Source organism: Phyllostomus discolor, chromosome 6 (assembly GCF_004126475.2).
Source record: "Phyllostomus discolor isolate MPI-MPIP mPhyDis1 chromosome 6, mPhyDis1.pri.v3, whole genome shotgun sequence".
NCBI lineage: Eukaryota > Metazoa > Chordata > Mammalia > Chiroptera > Phyllostomidae > Phyllostomus > Phyllostomus discolor.
The window spans coordinates 119751070-119767974 of record NC_040908.2 but is presented as its reverse complement, the minus strand read 5'-3'; the positions used below and the strand labels follow the sequence as shown (position 1 = coordinate 119767974).

Here is a 16905-nt window from a genome sequence, read left to right as displayed (position 1 = left end):
TATATATTCTGAATATTAATCCCTTATCAGATATATGGCTTGCAAGAAAATATATCAGATATATTTTCTCCCACTCTGTGTGGTTTCTTCTTATTCTATTGACAGTATCCTTTGATGCATGAAAGTTGAAATTATTTTTTAATAGGGAAATACTGGGAGATTGAACCAATTAGGTAAAGCTACAGGTGAAAAACGTCATTATTGTTGTTGTTATTTTATGTCCACTCATGAGAAATGTTTAGGAGGAACCACAAGGAAATAGTGGGTGGGGGTGGAACTAGCCTGGGATTCCATATTGCTGTGACCCACTCTCCATGTGATTAATTCATTGTTCCATCTAGAAGAGGAACCGAACATGAAAGGATGTCATGAGGCTCACCCAGGGACACAGGGAACCAAAGTCCTGAACTGAAACAGAAATTGACACCAGAAGAAAAGTCACAGAAAACAGAACTTGGTAATATAGGGGTAATTTTTGGAGTTGCTTATTGGGTGGTAGTGGAGTAGAGAGCAAAAAAATTCCTCTTCAAGTCCTTGGGTTAAATTCTAGTAGCTCAGGAACTCAGAGGCAGGCAATTCATTAAGGTTTCCTTTAGACCTTGAGGACTGTGGTCCTACTGAGGTCTGCATGTCAGCTTCAAGGATTGAGGAATAGAAGTGCTGCAGATTAAATAAGGTTCGGATAGAAGAACATGAGTCCCAATTCCAGTTGCCCAGGGTCAATACGCAAGAAAACGTAGAGCCTTTCTGTCATTCTACTTCCGGAAGCCCTTTCTGACCACAGCAGGATCTCCAAGCCTGCTGAAAACTGAGTCCAGGCACAAATCCTACCCTTTGTTGAATTGCATCATCAATTGAATTTTCATTGATATTGGGTTCAGGCATTGGGAAGATGGTTAAAGTTAATTCTTTGATTGGCAAAAACTTGGACCCTAGAAATTGGAATAGGAATATCTAATGAGTCAGAGATGAGGATATTTGTCACCCTGGTTCCCCTCAAATGCCTTTAACTATACGTATGTTCTATATGTCCCTAGATAGACAAACCAGACAGTTCTTCAAGAAGAAATGTAGCAGAGGGGAAGGGAACAGGGGCCTGGGCTGGCACTAAGGCCAGAAGGAGGAATTCCTAGGGCTGTATTTTGAGAAAGACTAGAGGTCCTGGACACGGGATCCTACTGATAAGGGGAAACTTCTCTACTTAGCTCCCTGTTGTCATGGGTGGGAAACTCAGGTGTGAGTGAGAACAGTAATGCTTTGGTGCCCATACAGGCTTGGTAAGGGACACCACTTGCCTAAGCACAAGCTAGAGGAAGGGCAGGCTCTTCATGACTCCATGAGGATCTAGACACCAGAGGAAGGTTTCTTGTGTGGCTGGTGGCAGTGAATTTTTAGGTAATAAGAATTGAAATGGTAGCAGTGTCACGCTTCATCCCTAACTCAGAAGGCAGTTTCTAAGTTCCTGTTCTGGCAATAAGGGCAAGACTGATTCACATCCATGAGCCAACAATCCTGAGATGGTTAGAAACACTGCAAGAAGGGATACAAGGGAAAAGACTGGATTTATTGCTGGTCAAATACTTGGAGTCTCTGGGAATCGAAATAGTTTGAATTAATGGAAATGTGACCATAATTGTATTCACAGTCTTGTGAAATTGGGGATTCACAGCTTAAAAAATTAAACAGAAAACTCCATTTTGTCTGTGAGTTAAGGAGGGAAAAATCATTATTTTATTACAATGGAGGAATACTTAAAACTGTATTTTCAGAATTATTGTTCTAACTGTCTGGCTGCTTGAATTGTCCACTTTCCCCTTTATTGTTATTGGCCTTTGTGAGTAGGTTAAGTTATACCTCTGAATCAGGGTTTCCCAGCATTCTTTGGGCCCTGGGGACATGCCATTTTGGTGATGGCTGCTTTCACATCCTTGTTCCTCAGCGTGTAGATGAGAGGGTTGAGGACAGGTGTGAGGATAGCGTACACCACGTTGCCCATGACGTGGAAGTCCAGGGGCAGGTCAGCCCTGTAAGACACATAGGCTAGGGCAATGGAGGAGTAGTAGGTGCCAACCACCAGGAGGTGGGAGCTGCAAGTGGAAAAGGCTTTTGAGCGTCCTTCCTGGGACCTGATGCGAAGCACCGAGGCCAGGATGAGGGCATAGGAGAGCAGCACCAGGAGAAGGGGCAGGAAGGACACCACCATGGCAATGCAGAAGCCCATGAGGGTCTGGGGTGTGGTGTCAGAGCAGGAGGCCTGGACCACAGCCAAGTGGTCACAGAAGCAGTGGTAGACATGGGCCACAGAACCAAAAGCCATGTGGGACGTCTGTACCACTGGTGGGATGGGCAGGAGGAGGGCAGCCAGCCAGGCACTGGCTGCCAGGGCAGCATTGGTCTGTGGGGTCATGTGGACAGGGTAGTGTAGTGGGCGGCAGATGGCCACATAGCGGTCATAGGCCATGACCACCAGGATGAAGGCTTCAGAGCATGTGAAGCTTTGGAAGAGGTACATCTGCAGGAAGCAGGCAGGGAAGCTGAGGAAGTGATCCCCAAGTAACAGTAAGGACAGCATCTTGGGGACAGTGATTGTGGTGAAAATGATGTCCAGAGCAGAGAGATTGATCAGGAAGAAGTACATGGGCTTGTGGAGGCTGGGCTCTGCCACCACAGCCACCAGGATCAGGGTGTTACCCACCAGGATGAGCAGATAGAGGAGGAGAAAGACGAAGAAGATAGAAAGGAAGAGGGATTGCGGCAGAGAGGGGATACCCAAAAGGTAGAAGATGGTCGAGTAATCCTCTGATCCATTACAGGCTGTGGGCTGCATGGTGGACTAACCTGGGTGTCCAGGAGGTGAGCAGTGAAAACGTGGTAACCAGGCACCAGAATAATCAGTGATTCTGGAATGAGAATTGAATAATGATCACTGTATAGTGAATGTAACCACATTTATTTGTGATCTTAAAAGAAAGATGACAGGCCCTGTCTTCATCCTATCCCAGAATTCCTTGTTCTTTTTTAGTCAAGTATGGAAAAAAAATACCTATGATATACAAAGCACATATAACACTATATATAACACTGGGTGTGTACCAGACATGTTGAACAAGACAGAGAAGGTCTTCAACCACATGGAGCTGAAATTTTAGTGGTAGAGAAAGACATTAAGCAATACATCACATAATTATTTAATTGTAATTGTGCTAAGTGTGATGGAAGAACATTCACTGTTCCTCTTCCACATATGATCCTTTTGGGGGTATCAGATTTCTTAAACCAGGCCTCTAAACTCCTTTCTCTTTTGGCATTTGCTTTAAGTTTTTAAAAAAGCTCTGGCTGGCGTAGCTCAGTGGATTGAGCGTGAGCTGCAAACCAAAGTGTCGCAGGTTTGATTCCTAGTCAGGGCACATGCCTGGGTTGCAGGCCACGGCCCCCAGCAACCACACATTGATGTTTTTTTTTTTCTCTCTCTTTCTGCCTCCCTTCCCTCTCTAAAGATAAATAAATAAAATCTTTTCTAAAAAAGTGACGTCTTTGTCACCATGTTGCTAGGGAGGGCTGACTTCTCCAAGATTTATAGCAACATGTTGTCTTCCCACTAAAATTATTAGCCAGGGAATGGCTCTTTCTCTCATTTGCTTGGTGCTGTGGTTCTGCTTGTCTCCATCTACACTGAGTACTCTGTGTCCTGTCTCTGGGTGTGGGGCTCTTTGTCATGTTACAGTGAAGGCTGTGATGCTGGACGTGCATTTGGTGGGAAGTCATTCCTGACTGGAGTCTGAACAGATACGGATTCTCCCACAGCTGGGCAGCAGCAGAGAATCCGAGACAGTGTCTGTGCTACTCCAGTGAACTCGCCCCTCTATTGGTTGCCACAGCTTCGCAGGTACTTCTGTTTAACCATTGGGTGCTCACTACCCAGCGGGCTGCCCTAGTCCCTGGTCAGAGTTGTCATGTGACCTGGGGGCTTTGCGCTTGGGGAAGTACTGATTCACCCTCCGCTTTGGACTTGTCCCTCAGACTAAGCGACCCTCCCACCCCCACCCCCAGCAAGTTCATGTTGAAACCGGTATGACTGCCTCATTGGTCCTGATGATGTCATGAGCAGCATCCTTGCGATTGTCTCAGAGTCACCTCTAATTTCTTTCTCTTCTCACAACACCCCTTATGCACAAAACCACCAAAGTAAAAACTAGAAAAAGCTTTTATTTTCAAGGCCGACCAGTTTCCCCCTGAAGGTCAGAGACCGAGCAGGGGCTTTCTCATGTGCCACCGGCATTGGTTGCAGAGTCGCCACCAGAACTCGGGTCTTTTGTTCTCAGGATGGGACTCTTTTTTCTGTGCCATGTTTTTTGGAGAATCCAGAAGTTCAAGTTTACAGGGGAGAAAATATTAGGATCTGGATTTTCTATTTCCTTTCTGTTTTTTTTTTCATTGCTAACATGAGACAAATCTATATTTCAGATTTTTATCTGAGTCAGTATAAGTAAGTACTACATTAGGAATTGGTACCTGGCAATGAAAATTCTTGTTTGAAATAATGATCCGAAAGTCAGCCCCCAGGACCTAGCAAAAGAGCAAACCTGCTTTGACCCAAATTGAGAGGGTTATCTCTTAGCTAACCAAACCCCATCCAACAAGTCCAGTCACCAACTTTTACCTAAACCCAAAGGGGTGCAAACTGCACTGCCCCAGACATTTCTGCTCTGAGAGAGGCAGTCATAGCCAATGGTCCCTGGTGAGGCAGAGTGGGGGATCTGAGGGGCAGAAATGCAGAAGTCCAAAGCCAGAGGAGCCCTAGGGGCCATCGAATCCAGCTGCCCCTCTCCTGCCTCTGGTGTCCCAATGCTGAGAACCTGCTGGAGAGGTGGCACATGTTTTTCACTGCCAGGTGGTGCTGGTGGACCAGGCATGTGCTGGGTCACCACAAGACAGAGACACCAAAAACACTTCCTGCAAGAATTTCACATTTCATATTTCAAAGCACCATTCTTGTTGCATTTTGAATTATATACTACTGCCAAGTGTGACAGCCCCATGCTTAGGGCCTGAAGCATGCTGTTTCTCGGGGCACAGAACTGGCCCCAGAAGGTCCTCCCTGTCAGAACTGGCTGAGAACCAGTTACAGTGCTGGTGGGGACAGAGAAGGACAGAAAACCCATCACCCGAATGTCCACTTTGTATATTTTACGTCCACCATCATTTCGCATCCAGCCCTGCCAGGAGTGGCTGTGCCCCTTCAACAATTGAAAAGGTGGGGATCAAAGAATGGCAGGCAGTTGTCCAAGGCCATGGCTGGTGAGACATGAGAGCAGAGGTGGTTCTGTAGCCGACCTGCCATACGGGACTGAGCTCCACCTGGTAGCGAGCATCCTGGCTCCTGGACCAGCTCTGCCACTCGCTGCTGTGACTTTGGGCCCCGAGCCTTGGTTTTCTCATCTGCTCAGGGAGGAGCTTAGAGGAAAAGCCCACCTAGTGAGCACCTGCTGCCGGCCAGGTTCTTTACATAGGTTACGTGGACCTTAGTAGTTAAGTGTGTGAACTTGTGAGACAGAAAGGACTGGATTGCAATCCCACCTCCTACCTTCAGCTGTGTGATTTTGAGTAAATTACTTGCCCCTCTCTGAGCCCTTTTCCCTTGTTGTTACCTCCTGGGGTTGGTGTGAGTCTTCCTGGAGAGAATGCTGGACAAAGCTTACACAGGACCCACAACATGTAAGGGTGCAAAGTTTGCTAGCATTTCCAATGGTTACTACTGTCATCAGCCTTGCTTTCCTGTGGGAAGCCACTGGCCAAGGCGATCTGAATCCCACCTGTGAATATACTCCCTTACTGGGACCTGCCAGGATATGTGGTCTGAGGTCTCACAGCCCATGTATGCACAGCCCACCTGGATCCTGGTTACCTACCTCTTGTGTACACCCAGTATGTCTTCTTGATTCCTGCTTTATAGGCTCTGGCCTCCCTGCCCCTGCTCCCCTACCCCAGCTTTCTCCGCCTATCTCTGGGCACTCCATCCCTAGCCCTTCTTACCCTGTTAAGCCTGGACCACGCTGGTGTTTCCTGTGGTGTCTCTGTGCAAGGCCTTGTTGAAGGCTGAGTCATGGCCCATTAAACCTTCCTCACCTCCCTTCAGGGAGGCCTCCTGGGGTATTTTCCTCAAGGTGGTGCTCCCATGGGGCACTATACCCACCATCCCCCAGGGTTCAACTCCCTGGCATCTCACAGAGGGTATATTTGGATATAGGGAAGGAGGACATCCCTAGGCTTTGCTGAAAATGAGAACGTCATTTAACAGCCCTCAAGAGGTCAGCACTTTGCTCCGATGGTGTAGCCTTCATTCTCATTATGAATTTGACTGATATCCATGGGACGGATCACTTGTCTACTGACTTTGCCTACTCTTGATGATTCAGGAGAGCTTTCTCTACCATGGATACCCTCTGGTAAATAGTTACATGGGACACAAATGTCCTCACAATTTGTGCCCATTCTGAGAGATCTCATGCCTTATCTCCTCTTTACCAATTCTCTTAGCTTGATCTTTCTGAGTTCCTTCATATTCCAGCAAAATCATTAGCTGTTGCCCATAAGCTTGTGTAGATCCACACCTCTTTCCATTTTGCCTTCTGCACCTACCAGGCAAAAAGCCGGATACACTGCCCAAGTGTCTGCCCACTGACTAGATCGACCTTCTTGTCGGCCATGCAGGGCCTTCCTGAATGGGGCTGCGGAGCAGTGGCAGTCCACTTTGGGTGACCTCAGCATATTTTGAAAAACTATTTGTAATTTTTTTTTCTTCTTGAGGGAGTTGGTTATAGGACACTTCCCATGAGGATGTATGTTAGAGCTGATGGGAAAGTGTCAATGTAGCAAGACCACGTGTCCGGGGAGTCTGAGCCAACCGCTCGTGCAGTGTGCTTGTGCCTTCAGGGTCTGCTTGACCTAATATAACACTTATTACTTGCAAGAGATGATGGGATACTTCTGTACATATGCAATTTTATATTTTATTTGTTCAAATTAATGCCCAACAGATAAGGGATAGCTTAGGACCCATAATCATTAATTGTTCCCTGGCCAGGCATTCAGTCTGCACAGGACCAGGAACTATTTCTCAAAAGAAGAACAGTTGTCTACAGAAAAAGTATGGCTGCACTCTAAATTTCTAGCACCGGCACTGTGATTCTTCTATTACTGGGGTATGTTACCTCAAAAATTCACAGAGGACTTTAAAGTTTTGGCTGTGACAGAATAGCTATGACGGAACTAAACTTCCCTCTGAAAACAACTATATAAAAGCTGGCCAAAATAGAAAACAATCATTTGAAGGCTTCAGAGAGCAACCAATGGCAGGTCTTGAAGAACTGCAGTCCTTGAGAGGAGGAAGGCTCATGAGGTCTGTTCTACAGGACTCGGGCTTTTTACCTGAGGGCATTTCCCAATCTGCAAGCCTGGAGAATAGAGCTGAATTAGAGAAGAGAAGTCTTCCTAGGCTGAGAATATATGGGGCTGGAATTTTGGGTAACCAAAATGACTGGCATTTGAGAGGCAAAATCCTAGAGAGAAGTATTGCAGAGAAAGAACATCACAATCTGTGTACAAATTCCCTTCAAGTCATTGGCCAACTCTTAAGTGTACATGTGTGAAGAAAGAGACTACAGAGCTGCTGGTTTGAGCAGCCACATGACGCTGGAGAGTCAGAGGTTGGAATCCAGGCCCTACCTAAGTGGATGGACCTTGGTAAGTTCCCTAGGACTTTGGTTGAGACCCTAGAAATGCCAGGATCTAAGGAGTAATGGCTAAACCCTAAATATAAGAATCATATTAGAGGAGATGCGGCATAACATAGCCTACAGCCAAGTCACAACAAGGATGGTCCATTGGTATTCAGTTTGCTAGAATACAGCCCTTCTTGGAGGAAGATAAATCATTTAGAAATTTGAAATTTTTTTCATCTTCAATGTCCAGTACCCAATCAAAAAGTATGAGGCAAAGTTTAAAAAGGTAAGTAAGACAAAATAAGCCAGGCGGTGAAAGACAAATACCATATGATCTCACCTTTAACAGGAGCCTAATCAATAAAACAAACAAGCAAAATATAACCAAAGACACTGAAATAGAGAACAGGCTGACAGTGACCAGAACGGAGAGGGGAGGGAATTTCAGGGGAAAAGGGGAAGGGTTTACAGGAACAAGCATAAAGGACACATGGACAAAAACAAGGGGGGTGGAAATGGGAGGGAGGTGGGGAGGGCTGGGGGGTGGGCTGGGATGGGAGTAAAAGGCAGAAAACTGTACTTGAACAACAATTAAAAGAAAAAGACCAAATGAGGAGGGGAAAAAAGAGTAGAAACAGAGACACAGATCATTCAGATATCGCAATTAGCAGACAGGGATCTTAAATTAACTGTGATGAATAGAGTCTCCCCTGCCCCAGTAGAGGACAAGATAGACAAAATATAAGAAATAAGAATTTCAAGAGAGAACTGGAATCTATAAAAAAGAGCAAATGAACATTTCAGAACTAAAAAATATAGTATGTGAACTTAAGAACTCTTTGGATGGGTACAAACAGGAAAAGATAAGTGAAAGGAAGGCAGATTAGTAGAACATAACCAAAGTGAATCACAGAGGAAAAATAATTAGAAATTAAAAAGAGCACAAATAATTGTGATACCCATTCAAAAGCTCCAACATGCATGCAATTCAAGTCCCAGAACTAGAAGAGAAAAAGAATTGATGCAGAAACCATTTGTACAGAGACAATGTCTGAGAAATCTCCAAAACTGGTAACAAATCAACCTCCAGATTTAAGAAGCTCAGCAAATCCCAAACCAACAACCAAAAACACCCACAAAGGAACCACACTGGCTCATAGGCAGACTTCTGAAAACCAATGTTAAAGGGAAAAACTAAAACATAGCCACAGAAAGTAAAAAATTTTTCTTTTAATGTAGCAACAATAGGACTGAGAGCTGTCTTTTCAATAGGAACTATGGAAGCCAGCAGACTATGGGATGACCTCTTAGCAGTGCTAGCAGAGAAATCTTCCTAGCTTAGAATTTTATACTTGCCAAAATACTCCATAAAAATGGAGTTCATGTTAAAGTCTCTCAGCAAAATGGGAAATCAAAAATAACACCCTCAGCTTGATAAAGGGCATCTATGAGAAATCCACAGCTAACATATTTAATGGTGTAAAACTGAATGTCTTTTACTTACTTTAAGATGAGGAAGCAGACAGCCTATCTTCCCTCACCACTTCTGTTCAATGTTATGCTGAATGTCTTAGCCAGCTGAAAAAGGCAAGAGAAGAAATAAAAGGCATGAATCTGGGAAAGGAATAAATAAAAGTAATTATTCATAAATGACATGATCATATATGTCAAAAATCCTAAGGAACCTAAAATTGCTACTAGAATTAATAAGTGAGTTTAGCAAGATAACAATATGTAAAATCACTGTACAAAATATCTATTTTATTTCTGTATACAAAAAATAAACAATTGGAAATTAAAAAATTTTTAAATGTAATTTGTAATGGCATCAAAAACAGTAATTGGTGAAAAATTTAATAAAATATATGCAAGACATGCTCAAACTATAAGACAGTGCTGAGAAAAATTAAAGAAGACCTAAATAAATGGAGAGATAAATCATAACTATGGTTGAAAGATTCAACATTGTTTAGAGGTCAACTGTGCCCAAATTGTTCTATGGAATCAATGTAGTCTCTATCAAATACAAGCAGGCATCTTCTGTAGAAACTGCAGAGATGATTCTAAATTTAAATGGAAATGGAAAGGACATGGAAGAGCCAGAACAATTTTGAAAAGAAGAAAATTAGAAGGACATATGATATATGATTTTCCAGATATTCATGTAGAAAAAAGTAAAACTTGATCCTCAGCTCAGTCCATGTACAAAAATTAATTTAAAATGCATCATAAACCTAAATATTAAAAACTAAAACTATAAAACTTCCAGAAGAAAACACAGAATATGTCTTTGAAAACTTGAGGTAGGCAAAGATTTCTTAAGCACTCCAAAGCACAATGCATAACAGGAAAATAAAGATAACTAGGCTTTATCAAAATTAAAAACTTCTCTTCAAATGACATCACTAAGAAAATGTAAAGGGAAGCCCAAAACTGAGAGAAAATAGCGTGTGTGTGTGTGTGTGTGTGTGTGTGTTCTACAACTCATTAAGAAAAAACAGATTTTTAAAAAATAGGAAAATTTGAACAGACACTATGAAAACAAGATACTCTATGAATGGTTAATGGCCACCTTAAAAGATGCCCAGCATCATTAGTTATCATGGAAGTACAAAGAAAACCATAACGATCTATGACTACACATTCCCTAGAATGGCTAGAATTAAAAAGACTGATGATGCCAAGTGATGGTGAACATGTGGAGCATCTGAATGATAATATGGGGCTTGTAAAAATATAATGCTGTGAAAGCAGCAACAGTTACTTTTCAATGAAGGACACCTACTATATGATCCAGAATTCTACTCCTTGGTGTTTCCCAACAAAAATGAGAGTTTATTTCCATCCATATGCATAAAACTATTCTTGTAAACTTTATTTACCATCGCCCCAAACTGGAAAAAAAACAAATGTTCATCAACCAATGCATGAATATGTATGTCCATACAATGAAATAATTCCTATACTAAAAAGCACGAGGCACTGATACATGCAACGAGATTGGTGACTTTAAAAACATACTGAGTAGAATCCAGACACAAAAGAGCACATACTCTATGATTCCACTTACATGAAACTCTTTTTTTAATTGGGTTTACTTTTTAAAATAATTTTATTTTATTGTATTTTTTCTCTTTCTTTTTCCATTACCATCTAGTCCCTTTATAATCCCCCAAACCCTGGAATCACTGCAATGTTGTTAATTTTTTTTAAAAAAATTATAGTTTATATTCAATAATATTTTGTATTAGTTTCAGGCCTACAGCATAGTGGTTAGACAATTATGTACTTTACAAAGTGTCCTCTTTGATGTTTCTAGTACCCACCTGGGACTATACATAGTCATTACAATATTATTGACTATATTTCCTATGCTGTACTTTACACCCCCATTTTGTAACTACCAATTTGTATTTCTCAACCCCTTTACCCTTTTCACCCATTGCTTCAGCCTGCCTCTGTCCTGGCAAACATCAGTCTGTTCTCTGTATCTATGAGTCTGTTTCTGTTTTGTTTGTACACTTTATTCTTTAGATCTCACACATAAGTAAAATCATATATTTGTTTTACTCTGACTGACTTACTTCACTTAGCATAGTACCCTCTAGGTCCATCCAAGCTGCTGCAAATAGTAAGATTTCATCCTTTTTATGGCCAAGTAATATTCCATTGTATATGTGTACCACTGCTCTTTTATCCACTTGTTTATTAATGGACACTTAAGTTGCTTCCATTTCTTGTTTATTGTAAATAATGCTGCAATCAACATAAGAATGCATATATTCTTTTGAATTTGTGTTTTGGGTTTGTTTGGATATATACCCAGAAGTGGAATCACTGAGTCATAAGGCAGTTCCATTTTTATTGTTTGAGGACCCTCCATACTGTTTTGCACAGTGGCTGCGCCAATCTGCTTTCCCATGAACAATGCATAAGTGTTCCCATTTATCCATATCCTCACCAACATTTGTTGTTTATTGATTTATTGATGATAGTTATTCTTTCAAGTGTGAGATGATAATCTCATTGTGGTTTTAATTTGCATTTCTCCAATGATAAGTGATGTGCATATGGTCGATAGGCCATCTGTATGTTCTCCTTGAAGAAGTGCCTATTCAGGTCCTTTGCCCATTTTTAATTGGATTGGGTTATTTATTTTTGGTGTTGAGTTAGATGAGTTCTTTACAAATTTTGAATAATAACCCTTTACCTGATATATCATTGGTGAACATCTTCCCCCATTCAATAGGTTGTCTTTTTGTTTTGTTGACCATTTCCTTTGCTGTGCAAAAACTTTTTAGTTTGATATAGTTCCATTTGTTGTATTTGTTTGCTTGCCCAAGGAGATATATCAGAAAAAATATTGCTAAGACAGATGTCAGAGAATTTACTGCCTATGTTTCCTTGTAGAAATTTTATAGTTTCAAGTCTTGCATTTAAGTCTTTAATCTATTTTGATTTTATTCTTGTATATAGTGTAAAGAGGTGGTCTACTTTCATTTTTTTGGCGTGCATCTGTCCAATTTTCCCAACACTATTTATTGAATAGCCTGTCTTTACTGATTTTGTGTTTTTGCTTCCTTTGTCATATATTAATTGACCATATAGGTTTGAATTTACAGTCAAACCGCGGTTCTCGAACATTTTGGTTCTTGAACAATTTGGTTCTCGACCAAGTTGTTCACAGAAAAAAATATCTTGGTTGTCTAACAAAACTTCAGGTCTTGATTCTTGACTCAACAACACTTTCATGATGATGCCTTTATGATCAGTCATGGGTCTCTCAGGTGACAGACAAAGGAGATTAGGTTTTTGAATAAATCACTTCTCAAATAGTTTTCCAGAGTGAATTAAGTTTGAGAACCAAGGTTCCACTGTATTTCCAGGCTCCCTATTCTGTTCCATTGATCTACGTGTCTTTTTATGCTAGTACCATGCTGTTTTGATTACTATGGCCTTGTAGTATAGTTTAATATCAGATAGCATGATACATTAAGGGCCTGTACACTGAGGGCCTGGGCGGCTGACTCCTGACAGTGTGAGCTCAGAAGGGTGGGGCTACATTGAGTTGGGAAGGTGGGGCTATTGCATTCCCCCAAGGCTGATGCAGTATGGAGGGGAGTGCTTGACCCAAGAATGATGATGTGGGAGAGGGACACAGAACAGGGACCCTGTAAGTTGTTCTTTCAGCTTTCTCCTTGGAGCCACACAACCCACCACTGTAGTCCACTCTGAGCTACCTTCCCTCTGCCAGAGAGCTCAGAGTGGGTGGCTGCAAATGAGATTTTGTGCACTTGTCCTTTCAGAGGGTACCTGGGTTTCTACCAGACTCTCATCTCTTCTTGGTGGACAGAATCTCTGTTGATTTTCACAGCCAGATGTTATATGGGCTCCCCTTCCCAGCTGTGGTGCTCTGGGCTGGGGATCCCAGCCTGGAGTTGAGACCCCATATTCCTTAGTGGGGACCTTTGCAGCTGAGCTTTCCCTTCAGGTTCTCAACTACTGCACATGGGTAAGGGGCCAGCCCTTTTCAGGCCTCTGCCATTCTTACCAGTCTCCATGTAGCTTCTTCTGGAAATCCTTGGTTATAAGACTTCTGTTCAGCTAGTCTTCAGTTAGTTTTCAGGTTGATTATCCTATATTTCAGTTATAATTCCAGTTTGGTCCTGGGAGGAGGTGAGTATAAAATCTACCTACTCCACCATCTTGGATCTCCCCAAAATTCTTGAAAAGATAAATTTAATCTATAGCAATAGAAATCAAATCAGATGTTGCCCAGAGCCAGAGGTAGGAAGAGGGAATGACTGGAAATGGGCAGAAGTGAATTTTGGGGTTGATGGAGATAGATTATTTCTTGATTGTGGTGCTGGGTCCAAGGGTATATATATATATATATATATATATATATATATATATATATATATATATATATATTTGTTAGAACCCATCAAATTGTATACTTTAAGTAGGTACATTCTATTACTTGAATATTTTATCTTAATAAAGTTGATTTTTTAAAAACTACATCTAGAGAAAAAGGAGGTAAAATAAAGAAGTTAGGGGTGCATTTGATCTGGGTTATTGACTGGCCATGGATAGAGTTAATGAGAATCCAGGGATAAATTGCCATAAGCTAAGAGGATGTGGTGATGAGGTATCCTATTTGGCTATTGCCTATAGTCTTTGGGATTATATTTCTACCAAGCAAAGGCAAAGCTTTGATAAACCTGGTAACTATTGCCTAGAACAATTTCAGGGGAATAAAGAATGCATTCAGAGAGGTGGGAGTTGATTATTTCTTACCAAGTGCAGTTAAAAGCTCCAGTACTAGATTGGTCATCTGGAAGTAAACAAGAAACTATAGACCTGTCATGAAATGCTACAACAAGAGAACAGATGACCAGTCCAGAACATGATCACAGTATTGTCAAACTGCGGCCTGAGTACATTCCCCAAATACAGTGTGTTTTATGGTTGGTGCTAATTTTGTAACTGGCAATCTGACAATTGGAAGGTGGATATCCAAGAACGGTTAGAGGAACTGATAACACTCGACACTTTCAGCCTGTCTGAAACACATCCTACTCTGTTCTCCCAACCGCCGCCCCCCCCCAATAAATGTGTAATTTTTATCCTTAGGAGGGCATTGTGGGAGCTATGGCTATAATGCAAAGGTGAGGGGGTGACAATGTGCAAATAAATTTTAGGGAAGAAAGGTGCCTGTTGCCACATTCCAAGAGTTTATTTTTCATTAAGGTCTGCAACGTTGGCCATTAAGGAAGTGACAATGTCCATCCAGTTGTTCCAGCACCATTTCTTAAAAAGACTTTTGTTCCTCAGTGAAGATTCTTAGTACCTCTGCTGAAAATTCATGAGATTGCTGAAAAGAATAGTTATATTAATATCAGGAAAGGCAGGTTTCAGAACAAAACAAAGTATAAGGGGTAAAGAGGAATATGACATAATCACAAAGGGTTCAACTGTACAAGAAAACATAACAATTCTAAATATATCTGCTCCTACCACTGGAGCTTCCAAGTACATGAGGCAAAACTGATTAAACTGATGGAAAAATAGACAAGTATGCAATTATAGCTGGAGACTTCAATTATCCCCTTCTCAATAATTAATAGAACAAGTAGATGGAAAATCAGTTAGGATAGGAGGGCTAAACAGCACTATCAAACAACTAGACCTAATGACATAATAGAACACTCCACATGACATTTTCAAGTGCACATGGAACATTCACCAAGATTGAGCACATTCTAAGCCATTAAATAAACCTCAAAAGTTTTAAAAGTGTACAAATCATAGAAGTATATTCTCAGACCATAATGTAATTAAACCAGAAAACAGTAACAGAAGGATGTTGGAACACTCCTCCAAATATTTTGAAATTAAACAAAATACTCTAAATAACCCGTGGTTCATTTAGGAAGTCTCAAGAGAAATTGAAAATACAGTTTGAATGGAATGAAAATGAAAATACAACATATCAAAATTTGTAGAAAATTGCTAAAGCAGTAGCTAGAGGGAAATTTATAGCTAAATACTTACATTAAAAAAGTCTTATATAAATAATTTAATGTTCCACATTAAGAAACTAGAAAAAGATCAAATTAAATGCAAAATGTTAAAAAGGAATAAAATTACAGATATTAGAGCAGGAATCAATATAATTGAAAACAGAGAAACAGCTAAGAAGAATTGATGAAACTAAATGCCAATTCTTTGAAAAATCAATAAAATTGATAATCCTATAGCCATATTAACCAAGAAAAAATATAGAAGACACAAATTACCAATATCAGAAATAAAAGAGGGGACATCACAGGCATTGAAAGGGTAATAAAGGAATATTACAAACAGTTCCATGCCCATAAATTCTATAATTTGAGCAGAATGAATAAATTCCTTGACAGGCATAAACTACCAAAACTCGTTCAAGAAAAAATAATGTCAAACTCCTGTATCTATTACATAAATTTATTTTATACTTTAAAATTTCCCTTAAAAAGAGAATTTTAGGCACGGTGGCTTCACTGGAAAATTTTACCAAATATGTAATGAAGAAATAACACCATTCTACACAATGTTTTCCAGAATATAGAAAAAAAAGAAAATTTTCCCAACTCATTTTATAAGACTAGCCAGCATTAATCTAATACCAAACCAGATTAAGAAATTACAAGAAAACTACAGATGAATATCTCTCATGACTGTCAATGCAGAAATCCTTAGCAAGTGTTTATAAATTAAATCTAACATTGTTTGATTAAATAAAAATATAAAAGAGAAAATCCAGCACTATTTAAAGAAGACAATATACTTGCTTATGGTAAGCAAGTAGAGTTCATCAGGAATACAGAATTTGTCTAATGTTCAAAAATCTGTCATAAAACCCCACTATATTAATAGACTAACAAAAATTTATTTAAATATAAACTTAACAAAATTTGTGCAAGATATGTAAGCCAGAACTACGAAACATCGGTGAATAAAATCTAAGAAATTCTAAATAAATGGAGAGCTATCCCATGCTGACAGAGCAGAAGACTCAATATTGTTAAAATGTCAATTGTTCCAAATTTGATATGTAGACTCAACACAATCCCAATCAAAACCCCAGCAAGTTGGTTCTAAAATTTATATCAGGAATTAGAACACCAAAACAATTCTAAGAGAATAACAAAGCTGGAGGATACACACTATCCTATTTCAACACTATCCAGTTATAGTAATCAAGATAATGTGGTATCAGTGAAAGGGCAGACATGCTGAGCCCAGAAATAGACACAAATGTAGTCAACTTGTATTTGACAGAAATGCAAAAGCAATTTAATAGATTAAGAATAGGCTAATAAAAACTGGATGTGTATATGCAAAAATAAATGAATCTCAATCTAATATCCAAAAATTAACTCACAATTGTTCATAGGCTAAAGTGGAAGTTATAAAATTAGAAACTTCTTGAAACTTCCTTTCTTCCATAGGGCAAAATCTGCATGATCTTTTGTCATGAATATTTAAATATGGTATCAAACAGTGCAATCCATAAAAGAAATCGATGAGTTGGGCTTTATCAAAATTAAAAACTTTTGCCCTGCAAGAGACACTATTAAGAGAATGCAAAGACCAGCCACTTATTGGGAGAAACTATTTGCATATCATATATCTGATA

The 16905-nt window shown here is 40.3% G+C and overlaps 1 protein-coding gene across 1 annotated transcript; it reads right to left on the bottom strand.

Moving 5' to 3' along the window:
- Positions 1-478: 478 nt before the first annotated feature.
- On the bottom strand, positions 479-3282 carry LOC114500996 (olfactory receptor 2AT4-like). Its single transcript, XM_028517733.2, has one exon. The coding sequence runs from the start codon at positions 2825-2827 to the stop codon at positions 1862-1864; it is 966 nt and encodes a 321-aa protein (XP_028373534.1). The 5' UTR covers positions 2828-3282; the 3' UTR covers positions 479-1861.
- Between the last annotated feature and the right edge of the window lie 13623 nt (positions 3283-16905).